The following is a 14282-nucleotide window of genomic DNA, read 5'->3' on the forward strand; positions in this document are numbered from 1 at the left end:
GAATAAAATCATTGACTACTTTCGTGAAGCCGTCTGATGGACGACTTTCGTGTAAGTCGTCTAGACACAAAATTTTTTTTGTTTTATTTTTCAATTGAAAAACTAACCTGAGACGACTTACATGTAAGTCGTCTAGGTATAAAAAAATATTGATTTTTTTAATTTTCTTCTACCGAGGAAAAGTCAAATTCTGACACAATCCGGTCAAATGCAAAACTAACTCGTTTACGTTAGACGACTTACATGGAAGTCGTCTCGAATTTTTTTTTTAACAACAAAGATGGACGAATTTCATATAAGTCGTCTAGAAAACACATTTAAAAGTTAATTGCAAAGTAACATCTGCATTGACTAGAAAACTTTCATGTAAGTCGTCTATAACCAGACGACTTACCCATCTAGACGAACAGATCTGGAAAACAAACTGATTTCATAGTTTCATGAGATAACTTGTTTAGTACACAAAAGTCTTCTCCAAGCACTCAATTTTCAAACAAAAGTGACCCACCAAAATCATAAGCTTCAATGGCTCTATCAACATAAAAATTTTAGAATCAAAATATTTGGTTTTTTTTGGATGAATATGGAGAGAAAGTGAAAGAGATGTTGTTTTTAATTCATAATAATTGAAAAAGAAAGAGTGTAAATCGATTTTAGGTGCATAGAGCTTCAAATTGGTTGTCATGGTGGTTGGTGTATTGATGGCAATGGCAATCTTGTAAATACTTGAAGATGATGAAGTTGAGAGAGTAAAAATACCATTTTCGAAAAAAACTAATGGTATTTTTATGAATAATATGAACTTGTGGGATGAATATGGCAAAATAAAATCCAAAATAAATGTGGATTAGTTTTAGGTTTGACATTGAGTTTTGAGTCAATTTCGCAAAAAGTCCTTATTTTGTTTTGTTTAACTATAATTGATTTAGTCAATATAATTTTTAAGTCTTGACTATATATGTATATGTAATTTTTTTTTTCTTCTAGTAAAAAGTATTATATTTTATTTTGTAACATATATGAAAAAGAATTAACCACCGCGCAGTTGCGCGGCAATATCTAGTAATTAATAAAGGGTTTATTGGCGAGATAGCCATATATGAGTGTCAAATTAAGTAAGTCCATGATTTGACATAATTAAATGTCAGGCTTTTTGCACCCAATCTAACCCGTTATACCCTTTCCAGCAACAAGTTTCCAGTTGCATTGTCTAAGTAAATGACGTGGTTGTTTTTTTTGTGGCTTATTAACAATCACAGAACTGTACTGAAGGCGTACATCAGATATATTTACACATATGATGAAAGAATAAACATCGACATTAGGGAATAATATTTGTCTGTGTAACAGAACATACGTACACGTAATGGATATTTGATGTTATTGAAATTGCTATTTCATATAGATAATAGCATAGTTCACATATTACAGGACAAAATATATGTGTTGTAAGTACTCAATGCTTCTCAAATGATAACCGCTGGAAACATGGTTATAACAGAGTAATCCATTGTATTTTATATAGAAATGAACTTTTTATATTTCAAACATTACAATGATGAAGAACGATAGCGCATTCGGTACAGATCATGCAATTTCATCTCAAGTAGAATAGTTTGTCAATCGATTCTATCTCAAATAGAATAGTTTGAACATATAACTTTTCATATTCTATTTCAAATAGATATGCATAAAAGATCTCACACAGACAAGTTGTATTGACTAAACCCTAAACCCAAATATAATATCTAACCCAATAGAATGGAACAAAATAAATAACACATACATATTCGTAAAATTATAAAATGTATATAATTGCATGGAAAGAAGTTAATGATGACCCTAACTAGGCCTGGGCGTTCGGGTACCCGTTGGCATTCGGGTCGGGATTTTCGGTTTTCGGATTTTCGGGTTTACGCTTCTAGGTCCCATACTAAAATTTTATTAGTACGGGTCAGGTTCGGATAATAACACTTCGGGTTCAGTTGAAAATTGTATTGCATCATAAAACCCATAAAGTAATCAATATCTTTTGGATTCAGGTTATATCGGTTTGGTTCAGATATAACCAAAGTAAAAAACAAATTTTTTGAAGCAAAACATAAAGAAAAACATCTAAATTAAATAAAAATTAGTCTATCACATATAAAATTGATAAAATAATAATAAAATGTTAAATCAAGCAAGAAAACAAACATCATTTGTAAACAAACATCATTTGTAAACAATATGTATTGCCTTATAGAGAGTAGACTTTTTATTTCAATGAACAAATTATAAAATATTTATTTATAACTAATTGTGTTCTTAAAGCATTTATTAGAATTTTAATATTTATTATTATATATAATATTACCGCAAATATTGAATTTAATAATTGGAATACTTATATATATTTCAAAATATTTATATTGACTATTAATTTCGGATTTTTCGGGTTACCCGTTCGGGTTCGGTTAATAACACTTCGGGTTCGGATATTTTTTTGTACCACTCTACAAGACCCGTTCGGGTATTTTTATGTTTCGGGTCGGATAACGGGTCGGATTTTTCGGTTCGGGTTCGGTTCGGATTTAGGGTTCCGGAACCGGGAGAATCGTCTTGACCTAAAATTTCTGTAAAAGAACAGATGAGAAAGTCTGGTCGGAACAGAGAAAGACCTAATGTCTCCATGTCTTTAGAGCTTAAAGCAGAGGTGTCTAGCAAGATATATCAGAAAACCAATCTCAAAATAAACAAAAATTGCAGGAAAGTCATGTTTAACGATTGAACGGTTGAGGACTATTTGATTCATACCACTTCAATGAGCGACATATATATAAACAGATCATGGTTTTGTTAATGCTTCTGTCAGCTCTTCAGAACTTGGTACTGATCCAGCTTTCCCCTGAAAGTTTACGCAATCATGGATGTTTGAAAAGAGAGCCATCATACCTTAGGAATTTTCTAAGATGATGATCAAGTTTCTTTCTCTTTGCCCACCACAAACATATGTGCTCTTTCGTGTCTTCTGATATCACTCAAATTACCCTATAAGTGAATTACTCTTTCAAATAAGAGGTTCAGTTGTAATATTTAGGGTTGAATCCACAGAGACTCTAGGATTACACAATAGATTTGTAGTCTTCGAAGCAAAGCTAGACAATTATGATTAAAGCAGTAAATCGGTTTTGAACAAAGTGATTGTTCGATTTAATGGTTTTTTTAGGTTGTAAACTGTTTTGGAAAGGGATAGACTTGGGATAATTCTCAGGTATGACAAGTATCCAAATGTAATTAAGTTGTTTAGGAATTATATATTATATGTTCTCGAACTCAAACTTAGGTATAATCTATCAACTTTCGTTTGTTTAGATTATCTAATGTCTAGATATAAGATCTCAGTTGTCGCTTGTTGATCTTGAGAAAGCGTCGATCGATGATTCTATGAGAATATTGATCGATTCACCTTTCAGCCCGTCGATTGATGCACTATGCAGTTGTCGATCGACGTTCCTTCTAGCACGCTTGCGAGCAAGTTTGAATAGGTTCTCTAATTTTCTAGACAAACGTCCATGTGCATCTAGTAATTAGATCATACTAGTTTACTTTGAGGTTACTAACCAAGCTTCCGCTTGCGCTAGTTAAACGTAAGATCTAGGTTTAGGGTTATCAATCCTAGACTTAGCATTAAGAACAACTATACGAAGAATTATTAAAATACCCTAACAACAATTCATATTAACAATACATAAATCACCCTTTGAAGAACCCTAATCTAAAATAAGAGTACTCAGACATATTCATAAGAAACATGGTCATAATGATCTGAATAATACCTAAAATGAAATGAGTATGAAAAGTAACAAGATAAAGTAAGAAAATAAGGGAGTTCAAGAGCTTCTATGTTATGAAGTTCAGATCTCTCTCTCCTCTCCTAAACTCTCCAAGCTATCAAGTATACCTCCTCTTCAAGTGCGTGACAATGGTGGGAGAAGTCTCAAGAAGGCATGCCTCTAAAATGATACAAAACCCTAATAAATAACCTAACATGCGGCCATGGACTTATGTGCAGTAACTTGGAGTTTTGGGTAAAACTTGTGATTTCCTTAAATGATGTTCTCGCGGATGGCTCGCCGTCGATTGACATCAATAGCTCTCTGTCGATCGATGGTGAAAGTGATCTGTCGATCGATGGTTATATTCAATAATCGATACGCCTTATTGATTTCAACATAACTCTCTAAAAGGTTCCAAAATGCTCCAAAATCACCATTTCCCTCAAATGAGTATCTAAATCTGTCAAAGCTCTGAAAAGACTCCAAATGCATATAAAAGCTTAAGTAAACGATGTCCCGAGGGTGGCAGAAGCCTACGGTGCTGCAAGGTAAGAAGATTCTCAACTCCGGGCAGATTTAACGGCTGGAGTTCCGAAACGACTTTAACCTTTAAGAATTTTTTTTGGCTTGTATTTTGGATATTAGAATATTTCTATACTAGTATTATTACCCCATGCTAAGCACGGGATCAATTTTTACTTGCACTTAACTGATGTATTTTTTTTTGAAATATTGCACTTAAACGATCTTTTTATTGTACAATTCCAATGTTGTTGTTTCATTTTTGTTTTCATCAAAATTAAGCATTATGTTAGTAACACACACCGGCATCTAAAATTAGAAGTGGATGCATTCAGACAAAGAGTTTGAAGCCTTATAAGAATTATTATGATTTTTCAGAGATATAATATACATATCTGGAAACAATTTTCATAGAAAGTTAAGATACATACAAACATGCATAAATGTAGTTAAAAAATATGTTTAATCTATTCAGTTTTGTTGTATTTTTTTGTAAATACTCTTGAAAATATAAATCTCCTTATTTCTAATATAATGGAAAATAAAAACAATAAAACTAAACAAACGAGATTTGATATATTTAGAATATTCAACTTGTATATAATAGACATGCTCTATTATAATTAAAAAATATATATTTTGAAACACTCAGATCATAACTTACAGATTTGTAAATGCTTTGCTGCATCATCAAAGTTGTTAATACTCTTTTTCCCCGGTAGAGTGTTTGGTTTTTAATGTATTTTCTTCTTTCGAAAGCTGTATCACATCTTTAATATTGACTGATGGAATTTCTTCAAGTAAAGGCTACAAAAATAAAATAGATACTTTTAAAGAAAAGCATAAGAAAATAATCAGATAAGATCAGTTACAAAAAAAAAAGGAATTAGAGAAGATCTAAAATACCACTTGTTATCAGATTATGGACACCTGATTCTACTCCTTCGTTTGTTGGAGAAAAAGTCCTTCATTTTGTTTCGGCTTTTATTTTGCTGGATTGTACGTTGATCCAATAATACTTCATTCTTGTTAAAGCCAGTTTGTCTTATCTTCTTCTCTCCTGTTTCTGAGGGATGTAGAGTTGTACACTTACATAAAATATTCTATTTCGCTCCCTCTATCTCAGATTCTCATATTTGGAAGAAAGAAGATACAAACCTGTTTTTTTACCAAAAAAAAGATACAAGCCTGATTTTTTCTAAAAAACCTTGCATGCGAGAGCTTGATACATAAATATCATAGTGAAAAGGCATAGAAAATAATGAGATCCAGAGAAATTAAGCAACAAAAGGAGAGAAAAGATGAGATGATACATCAAATATCAATTTATCTTGGAGAAGATCCTTTGTGTGGATTTGAGTAAGAGAACCTTACAATGACATTGCAGAAATATAGATGATGGAGTGAAGGTAGTTATAAGAGAGATTGACGTGAATGGTGATCGTGGAGGTGTAGGCAAGAAGAACTGTTGGAAAGAGATTATTGAATTGAACTGGATTGTTAAGAAAGTGTGTTACTCTTCTTTTTTCCATTTTTATTTTTGCTTTCATTATTTTATAAACAATTTTTAATTTTTAAAATAAGAAATAGGATCCATGTGTCACAATTTGATTGGTAGACTGACTTGTGTTTTAGTATATAAGAGATATTAGATTTTTATTTTAAATTTTTGAATTTACGTCAACAATTGATATACATTCGTCGTAATATTTACAATCTGTTTAACATGATTTCAACGACAACGTGTACGTCTATGTCACGACGAATGTTTAAAGACATATATACAACCATTTAGTAGGACATAACATTATATCTACTTTACAACTAATAGGTTTATGACGATTTAACGATTAATATATTTAGTCGTAATATTTAAGACTAATTATCCGTTACGACGAGCTATTAACGATGAATGATAAATCGCGTTAGTTTATCGTAATAATGAATTAATGATGATTTAACAACAAAATGTGCATTCATTTATTATTTTTTGTAGTGTTTTGATGACGTGTCTGTTTGTTATCAACTGAAATGAGTTTGCCACATGTATAATATATCAAAGAAGAACTGATGAAGACAACTAATATACGTTAGTGCGATATGTGAAAATTAATTGACCAAGAAGTTGCATGAATTTTATCAAAAAAAAAAAAAAAAAGAAGTTGCATGAAACTCTATCTAAGTTATTCCAAACATAAAAAAGGAAAAGTTATTCGATGCATGATGAACTTTTTTTTTTTTTTTTGGGTCATGGCACATACGACTCAGCCATATATTAAACATTTAAACATGTAAGGTGGAAGGATCAGAGAATAAAATAGTTAATTAAATTATTATTCATGCAAAAAAAAAAACACAGAATATTCAGAAAAAAAAAAAAAATCAAAGCAGCCATCACTTCTGACGAGAAGAGCCCACACACGCATATTTTCAGATATTTTTTTTATTCCAACATATAAAAATCTTTATCGTCGTCTTCCGATTCATCGCATCGCCAACTCCGCAAACTCAGATCTCTGATTTGCTTCTTCATCCATGGGTACCTACTCTCTCCAGCTCTGTCTATGATCCAAAACGATTCATTATTTGGCTTTGTTATTTGATTTGATTTTTTTTGCCTCCTCGATCCGATGCGTTTTCAGCTTCCGAGAATCCTTTCCGCAGCATACTGAAGACGCTAGAGAAGCCCGACGGTGGCGAATTCGGAAACTACTACAGCTTGCCAGCTCTGAACGATCCAAGGATCGGTGAGTTCGCTTCCATCTGATGACCAAAAATAGTCAGAGATCCATTTTTCTCTTCTGATGTTGTTGTTGTGGATGATGCAGATAAGCTTCCTTATTCCATTAGGATACTTCTCGAATCAGCGATACGTAACTGTGATGAGTTTCAAGTCAAGAGCAAAGATGTTGAGAAGATTCTTGATTGGGAGAATACTTCTCCCAAACAAGTTGAGATTCCGTTTAAACCTGCTCGGGTGCTTCTTCAGGTATACACAGGCTAAGATAAGGCACATGATTGAGAATTGTTTGGAGGCCAAACATAATCAACTTGACTTCGGGATATCAATTGCTTGTTGAACCCTGTGAATTGCGGAAAGAGTGCTTATACACGTTCTTTATGAGATAATAAGTTTGTTGAAACCTGTGATTTGCTTGTATTAAGAAAAACTATATATTGATCATATAATAACATTTAGTTCGTAATTGTTTCAAACCCCATAAATCTCAGAGCCGCATTTTTTAATGAGATAAAAGTTTGTGATCTCCGGAAATAGATTGATTTTAAAGTCATTTTTTTCTGTTTGTTTTCAGGACTTTACTGGTGTCCCTGCAGTTGTTGATCTTGCTTGCATGAGAGATGCTATGAATAATCTCGGTGGGGATTCTAATATGATTAATCCCCTGGTTAGTTTCCTCCCGCTGCTATTTACTGAGATTAGATGATATCATTTGTCTGTATGGTATGGTACAATGTTTTTTTTTGTACATGCAGGTCCCTGTAGATCTTGTCATTGACCACTCGGTTCAAGTGGACGTGGCGAGATCAGAGAACGCAGTGCAGGCCAACATGGAGCTTGAGTTCCAACGTAACAACGAAAGATTTGCTTTTCTTAAGTGGGGTTCCAATGCCTTTGACAACATGCTTGTCGTTCCTCCTGGATCTGGAATTGTTCATCAAGTAAGTAATAAGAGTTCTGGAATAAGTGTATTTTTCTGTAACGTTGGGAGTCTTTTTGATGTTTATTCAATATAAATGCCTCACAGTTCTATAATTTTGCGATTTTCAGGTCAACCTAGAGTACCTTGCCAGAGTTGTTTTCAACACAAATGGACTTCTTTACCCAGACAGTGTTGTTGGGACAGACTCTCACACCACTATGATTGATGGACTCGGTGTTGCTGGGTGGGGAGTTGGTGGTATAGAAGCTGAAGCTACCATGCTCGGTCAGGTGAATTATATGCTCTTTCTGTCAAGAACTCAGAACTAACTGTCTGAAGTCTTTTGCAGTTGAGATTTGAACACTTTACTGATTTTTCTTCTATTATAAACTGTAACATGGATATATCTCTTTCTATACAGCCAATGAGCATGGTCCTGCCTGGTGTTGTGGGTTTCAAGTTAACGGGTAAACTAAGAGATGGAATGACAGCTACTGATTTGGTCTTAACAGTGACTCAGATGCTGAGGAAACATGGAGTAGTTGGAAAGTTTGTAGAGTTCTATGGTACATTCGTGAAGAACTTGATATCCATATATGTCATTTCTTTTACTTTCCCAGTACCCGACTGAGCTAGGCTAACTCACATATGCATCCAATTACTTTTTCCTACACAGGGGAAGGGATGAGAGAATTGTCTTTAGCTGATCGTGCTACAATTGCTAATATGTCTCCCGAGTACGGTGCAACCATGGGATTCTTCCCCGTCGATCATGTGACTTTGCAGTATCTCAAGTTGACAGGCAGGAGCGATGAAACTGTAAGGGTTTACACGAGTAATCTACTTTTTTTGTGTGATTGCGTTTCCATCAGGGTAGTAATTTGTGAATTGAATTTCAGGTCTCTATGATAGAGGCGTATTTACGAGCAAACAAGATGTTTGTGGACTACAGTGAGGTAAACCCTGGACTCTGTTACCTCATTTCTTTTGTCTATTTTCATCTATCATAGAGCATAACATTTTCTCCACTTGGGGACTTCTTTCTCTCAGCCTGAGAGTAAGACCGTATACTCCGCAAATCTGGAATTGAATCTCGAGGATGTGGAACCTTGTATTTCTGGTCCCAAGAGGTACTAATAGCAAAATTGTTCTCCATAAGTTTTCTAGGATCTATTCTAATTATAACATTTATTCTCTATGCAACAGGCCACATGATCGCGTTCCTTTGAAGGAAATGAAAGCGGACTGGCATTCTTGCTTGGATAATAGAGTAGGATTCAAGGTTAGAATTATTCTTTCTTGTTCAGAAGAAATTCTTAATGTGAATGCTTGCAGTCCCGAGGGTTTAGTAGGAAATTATAGCCAATCTAGCAAAACTGTTACAGTGGTTTTCTAACAATAGTACAATGTCGAGGTGTTTGAGTCATTAAATTGGTGCAATAGACAACTGTGTCCTGCAACACAATTTAGTCCCAGTATACAAAAATTGTGGTTAGTGATCCTACTTCTCAATGATATTCTCAGGGGTTTGCTGTACCAAAAGAAGCGCAGAGCAAGGCTGTAGAGTTCAACTTTAACGGAACTCCAGCACAGCTTAGACATGGAGATGTTGTTATAGCAGCAATCACCAGTTGCACAAATACCTCAAACCCTAGTGTTATGCTTGGCGCTGCCTTGGTTGCAAAAAAGGCTTGCGAACTAGGACTGGAGGTTTGACCACTGTCCTTTCTAGCCATCTCTTTTGTGTGAACATGTTTTGATATCTAATGGAAGTTATACAAGTGTTTGAAATTTCTCCATTGTTAGGTTAAGCCATGGATTAAAACTAGTCTTGCTCCTGGCTCTGGAGTTGTAACAAAGTACTTGGCAAAGAGGTACTGCAAATACACCACTGAATGTTTTGTTATTTATTTCCTCCTGGTATCATGTGGTCCTGAGTTTTGAGTCTTGCAGTGGCTTGCAGAAATACTTGAATCAGCTTGGATTCAGTGTAGTTGGTTATGGGTGCACCACATGCATCGGAAACTCGGGGGATATCCATGAAGCTGTGGCTTCAGCAATAGTTGATAATGGTAAGTCCTCGAGTAATGACGAAATGCTTATTCACTTGAATTTTCGTTGGTGGAACTAAATATATTTCTGATCAATGTACAAGACTTGGTGGCATCCGCTGTGTTGTCCGGGAACAGAAACTTTGAGGGACGTGTTCATCCATTAACAAGAGCGAACTATCTAGCTTCCCCTCCGCTTGTCGTAGCCTATGCACTGGCTGGCACTGTATGTTAATGCTTACTCTAAATCCTTACACAACAATTAAGTATTCTTGATAATGTAAATGAAGCACTGAATAATTTCCATGAATGTTCGTGCAGGTTGACATTGATTTTGAGACGGAGCCCATTGGAACTGGGAAAGACGGCAAACAGATATTTTTCAGGGACATATGGCCCTCTAACAAAGAAGTTGCCGAGGTAAATATATTGCGGGCTGCTCGTGCAATACATAAACAATAAGAGATTTTAATAATTAGAAGGGATGTCAAATTCTCTGTTTCGTTTTTATAGGTTGTGCAAGCCAGTGTCCTTCCTGACATGTTCAAAGCTACATATGAAGCAATCACCAAAGGGAACTCCATGTGGAACGAGTTATCCGTAGCGTCAGGCACACTCTACGAGTGGGATCCGAAATCAACTTACATTCACGAGCCGCCTTATTTCAAGGGCATGACCATGTCTCCACCCGGTCCACATGGTGTGAAAGACGCGTACTGTTTGCTCAATTTCGGAGACAGTATAACCACTGATCACATCTCACCAGCTGGTAGCATCCACAAGGACAGTCCAGCGGCTAAGTACTTGATGGAACGAGGGGTGGATAGAAGAGACTTCAACTCTTACGGGAGTCGCCGTGGTAATGATGAGATAATGGCGAGAGGAACTTTCGCCAATATCCGTATTGTCAACAAACACTTGAAAGGGGAAGTTGGTCCCAAAACAGTCCACATTCCCAGTGGAGAGAAGCTTTCTGTCTTCGATGCTGCCATGGTATAACATCAATTTCTAGCTCTTTTAATCATGAAAAGATTTGAAAACAGAATAATAGCAGTTTCGTAGCTTTGTTCTTATCAGATTGTATTTTCTTTATATGCTGTACCAGAAATACAGAAACGAGGGACGTGACACAATCATTTTGGCTGGTGCTGAGTATGGAAGTGGAAGTTCTCGTGATTGGGCTGCTAAGGGTCCAATGCTTCTGGTACATTTCTGGCTTATATGCTTTTTCGTCTTTAACAAACCTAATATTTTACATGGTTATAAAATGTATTTTACAACAACAGGGAGTGAAGGCTGTGATCTCAAAGAGCTTCGAGAGAATCCACCGAAGCAATCTGGTGGGAATGGGAATCATACCATTGTGCTTCAAGACAGGAGAAGATGCCGAGACTCTAGGCTTAACAGGCGAGGAGCTTTACACCATTGAGCTTCCAAACAATGTCAGTGAGATCAAACCAGGACAAGATGTAACGGTCATTACAAACAATGGCAAATCTTTCACAAGTACACTCCGATTCGACACAGAGGTAAAAAAATTAAGAAAACTCGTCTTGATTCTTGTGGCTTTTAAGCAGACCGATGTTAAGTAAGATGGATTTGAAATGGCAGGTGGAGTTGGCTTACTTCAATCACGGAGGTATATTGCAATACGTAATCAGGAATCTGATCAAACAGTAATAAATCTGGTAAGCCGCGAGGGACTTCATGTCAATGTGAACTTTGCTTTCTCTGTCTTATGTTTTCGCTTCTTGCTACAGTCACTTGGAACCATTGTCACAAGTCGTTTTCTAAATTTCAAATAAAATATGAGCACTCTTTTGTTATACCAGGAAAAAATTGATCGGTATACATTTATTTATTGTATTGTCTATCAAACAATAAGATTTAGGTCTTTTTACTGTAGTTGATAAGCTAACATCAACTCCATCAGTTTACTTAATTAAAGGTGAAAACGTGATTTAGTTGCTCCAGAGTTTTTTTTTTTTTTTTGTTGCTAAAAGCTGCTGCAGAGTTTGAGAGCTCGTAAGAGACGTATCAGGATGAAATTGAAAATGATACACATACTAGTTAATGTTGTTAGTTAGATTTGATCATGTAAACCTGCAAAAGACGACAGAGACATTAAAACAATCAGAGACAATACAAAGTAATCAATACTAAAGTGAGATTAAGAGAGCTTAAACCTCTTAAAAAGCCATCTTCATTTTATTCAAGCCGTGTACTCGTTAAAGTGAAACCATTTAGTTGATGACCACTTGTTCCCTTTGATCACTGGTTAAAAAAAAGGGCAATCTATCTCTCTTTCTTACCATGCAAGCTTGAAGGGTCTAGGGTCGCATCAGGCCTCGCACTCCAGAAGAGTAAAGCATCTCTCTTCTTTGGTAAAACAGAGAGTCCTTCTCTACCACATTGTGAGAGCTCGTTCCACCACGGGACATCACTAATGTTTCCTTTAGCTGCAGGGAAAACCGTCTCTCCGCCTTCTTCAACGTCCGAGCTACGATAGTAGTAGAATCAAAGGAAGAAAGATTATTACATCTAGCGCATTGATGATCATGATAAAGATTGTGAAGATTTATAGTTTACATACAGATACATGAGTACCGTAGCTATTCGGTTCCCTCCTCTTTTGACATTGTACTCGTCTGAGAAATAGTCATGATGAGGCTCATATTTCTGCCCAACTTCATAGTGGAGAACTTGTAGCCCTTCTCCATTTTCTACATTTACGTCACATTAACACCACAAGAAGAGTCTCTAAGAAAATTATAGACTAAAATAGAAAAACATAACTGATAATCTTAGACGACCAAGTTCTTTTTGTTCGGTTTGAAAGTGTATCAAGTTTTGGAGAACTAAAAGGACAGAAGCTACGTACCTACAGGAATGAAGGTGAAATCTGAAATTCTATTCTCAATCTCTTCCACTATTTCGTCTTGCCCTCTTTTAAGAAACGTTCCTGAACTTGTTCGTACTCTGCACGCTAATAGAGTTGCAAAAGTTAGGGTTCTAAAGAATCCAAAATCAAACTTGAAGGGGAAAAAAAGACATCAATGAGTAACATAACCTGCTGTCTTTGCTCCCTCCAGTTTGCACATCAACCACCTTTGACTTTTTCATGCTAATCAAGTGCTCACATTCTTCATTTGTCTTACAAAATTTTAAAGAACACACATGTCCCAAGATCAAAATTCCAAAAACTTTCAAAATGTATACTTATAATCTCAAACATGAACATGTGTTTCCTGTCAGATTTGATTGGCGGAGAAAGAGATCTAAACACATGGGAAAATTTAAACCAAAGTTGAGATTTCATCGCTTGTGCGACAAAAAGTACCTTAACTATAAGAATAAACAACACGTGGGAAAATAATTTCACCAAGTTAAGATTTCATAGCTTGTGTGATAAGAACCATCGTAACTATATGAATACGCATAATGAAGTAAGTTATAAACACATGTGAAATTTTAAACCAAGTTAAAATTTCATAGCTTGTGTGACAAGAAACATCTTAACAACATGAATAAGCATGGTGATTGGTGAAGTTGAGTTCTTGATCAAGCATATAACATATCTGTATCACAATTTTAGCAAACATAGTTACCAGGAAATTATGGTAAAGGAAAGCTCTAGGCTCCCACGAGTACATCTTCATTTCCATAACTCTCCCTGCTTGATAAATTCATATCTATTACTCAACCAGGAAATGAAGATAACTTGCCAAACAAGCAAACAGAAACCCTAACCTCTCCTCGCTATCCCGTACAATTGTGGTCAAATCAACCGGCCTTGAAGAGGACCTGCTGGTGCTAGGTAGTGAAAGGATACCGAGACCGAGAAGAATCATAATGAAGAAGAGTAGAAGAATGATAACTGTGAAAGCCTGCGTAGTCGTCGATGAAGATTTACGCGGCTGATGACGGAGGTGATACGGTTTCTTGGCCATTTGAGTTTTATCTATAAGTTTTCAAGAACCCACTGAAAACATGCATTTGAAGATGATGGAATCTATAAACATCCATGTACTTATTAACCACCATATCTATTACTCTGCTTTAGTAGAGAGAATAGGGTAGATCAATAATTTAATTTTATCAACTCTCATCTCTCGTCAATTCATTCTCTATATAATCTAGATGGACATTTATATCAAATTTCCTGCTAAATATAGTTTGAAATCAAGTTAAGAAAAGAATTGTATATTGCAAAGACTTTTTTTTTTTTT

The 14282-nt window shown here is 35.4% G+C and overlaps 2 protein-coding genes across 2 annotated transcripts; one reads left to right on the top strand and one right to left on the bottom strand.

Moving 5' to 3' along the window:
* Positions 1–6662: 6662 nt before the first annotated feature.
* On the top strand, positions 6663–11879 carry LOC106405661 (aconitate hydratase 1). The gene is made up of 20 exons (XM_013846182.3): positions 6663–6879; positions 6983–7087; positions 7169–7329; positions 7655–7747; positions 7836–8021; positions 8131–8292; positions 8424–8568; positions 8679–8821; positions 8902–8958; positions 9053–9132; positions 9209–9284; positions 9527–9712; positions 9809–9876; positions 9956–10074; positions 10158–10279; positions 10375–10473; positions 10567–11046; positions 11159–11257; positions 11340–11582; positions 11665–11879. The coding sequence occupies exons 1-20, from the start codon at positions 6876–6878 to the stop codon at positions 11731–11733; spliced, it is 2697 nt and encodes an 898-aa protein (XP_013701636.1). The 5' UTR covers positions 6663–6875; the 3' UTR covers positions 11734–11879.
* Positions 11880–12136: 257 nt separating this feature from the next.
* On the bottom strand, positions 12137–14003 carry LOC125583224 (probable prolyl 4-hydroxylase 8). Its single transcript, XM_048749860.1, has 7 exons — positions 13775–14003; positions 13662–13726; positions 13124–13206; positions 12935–13065; positions 12647–12776; positions 12366–12553; positions 12137–12156 (listed from the first exon to the last, which is right to left on the bottom strand). Exons 1-7 carry the CDS (start codon positions 14001–14003, stop codon positions 12137–12139), a joined length of 846 nt encoding a protein of 281 aa, XP_048605817.1.
* Between the last annotated feature and the right edge of the window lie 279 nt (positions 14004–14282).

This window comes from Brassica napus, chromosome C3, assembly GCF_020379485.1.
Source record: "Brassica napus cultivar Da-Ae chromosome C3, Da-Ae, whole genome shotgun sequence".
NCBI lineage: Eukaryota > Viridiplantae > Streptophyta > Magnoliopsida > Brassicales > Brassicaceae > Brassica > Brassica napus.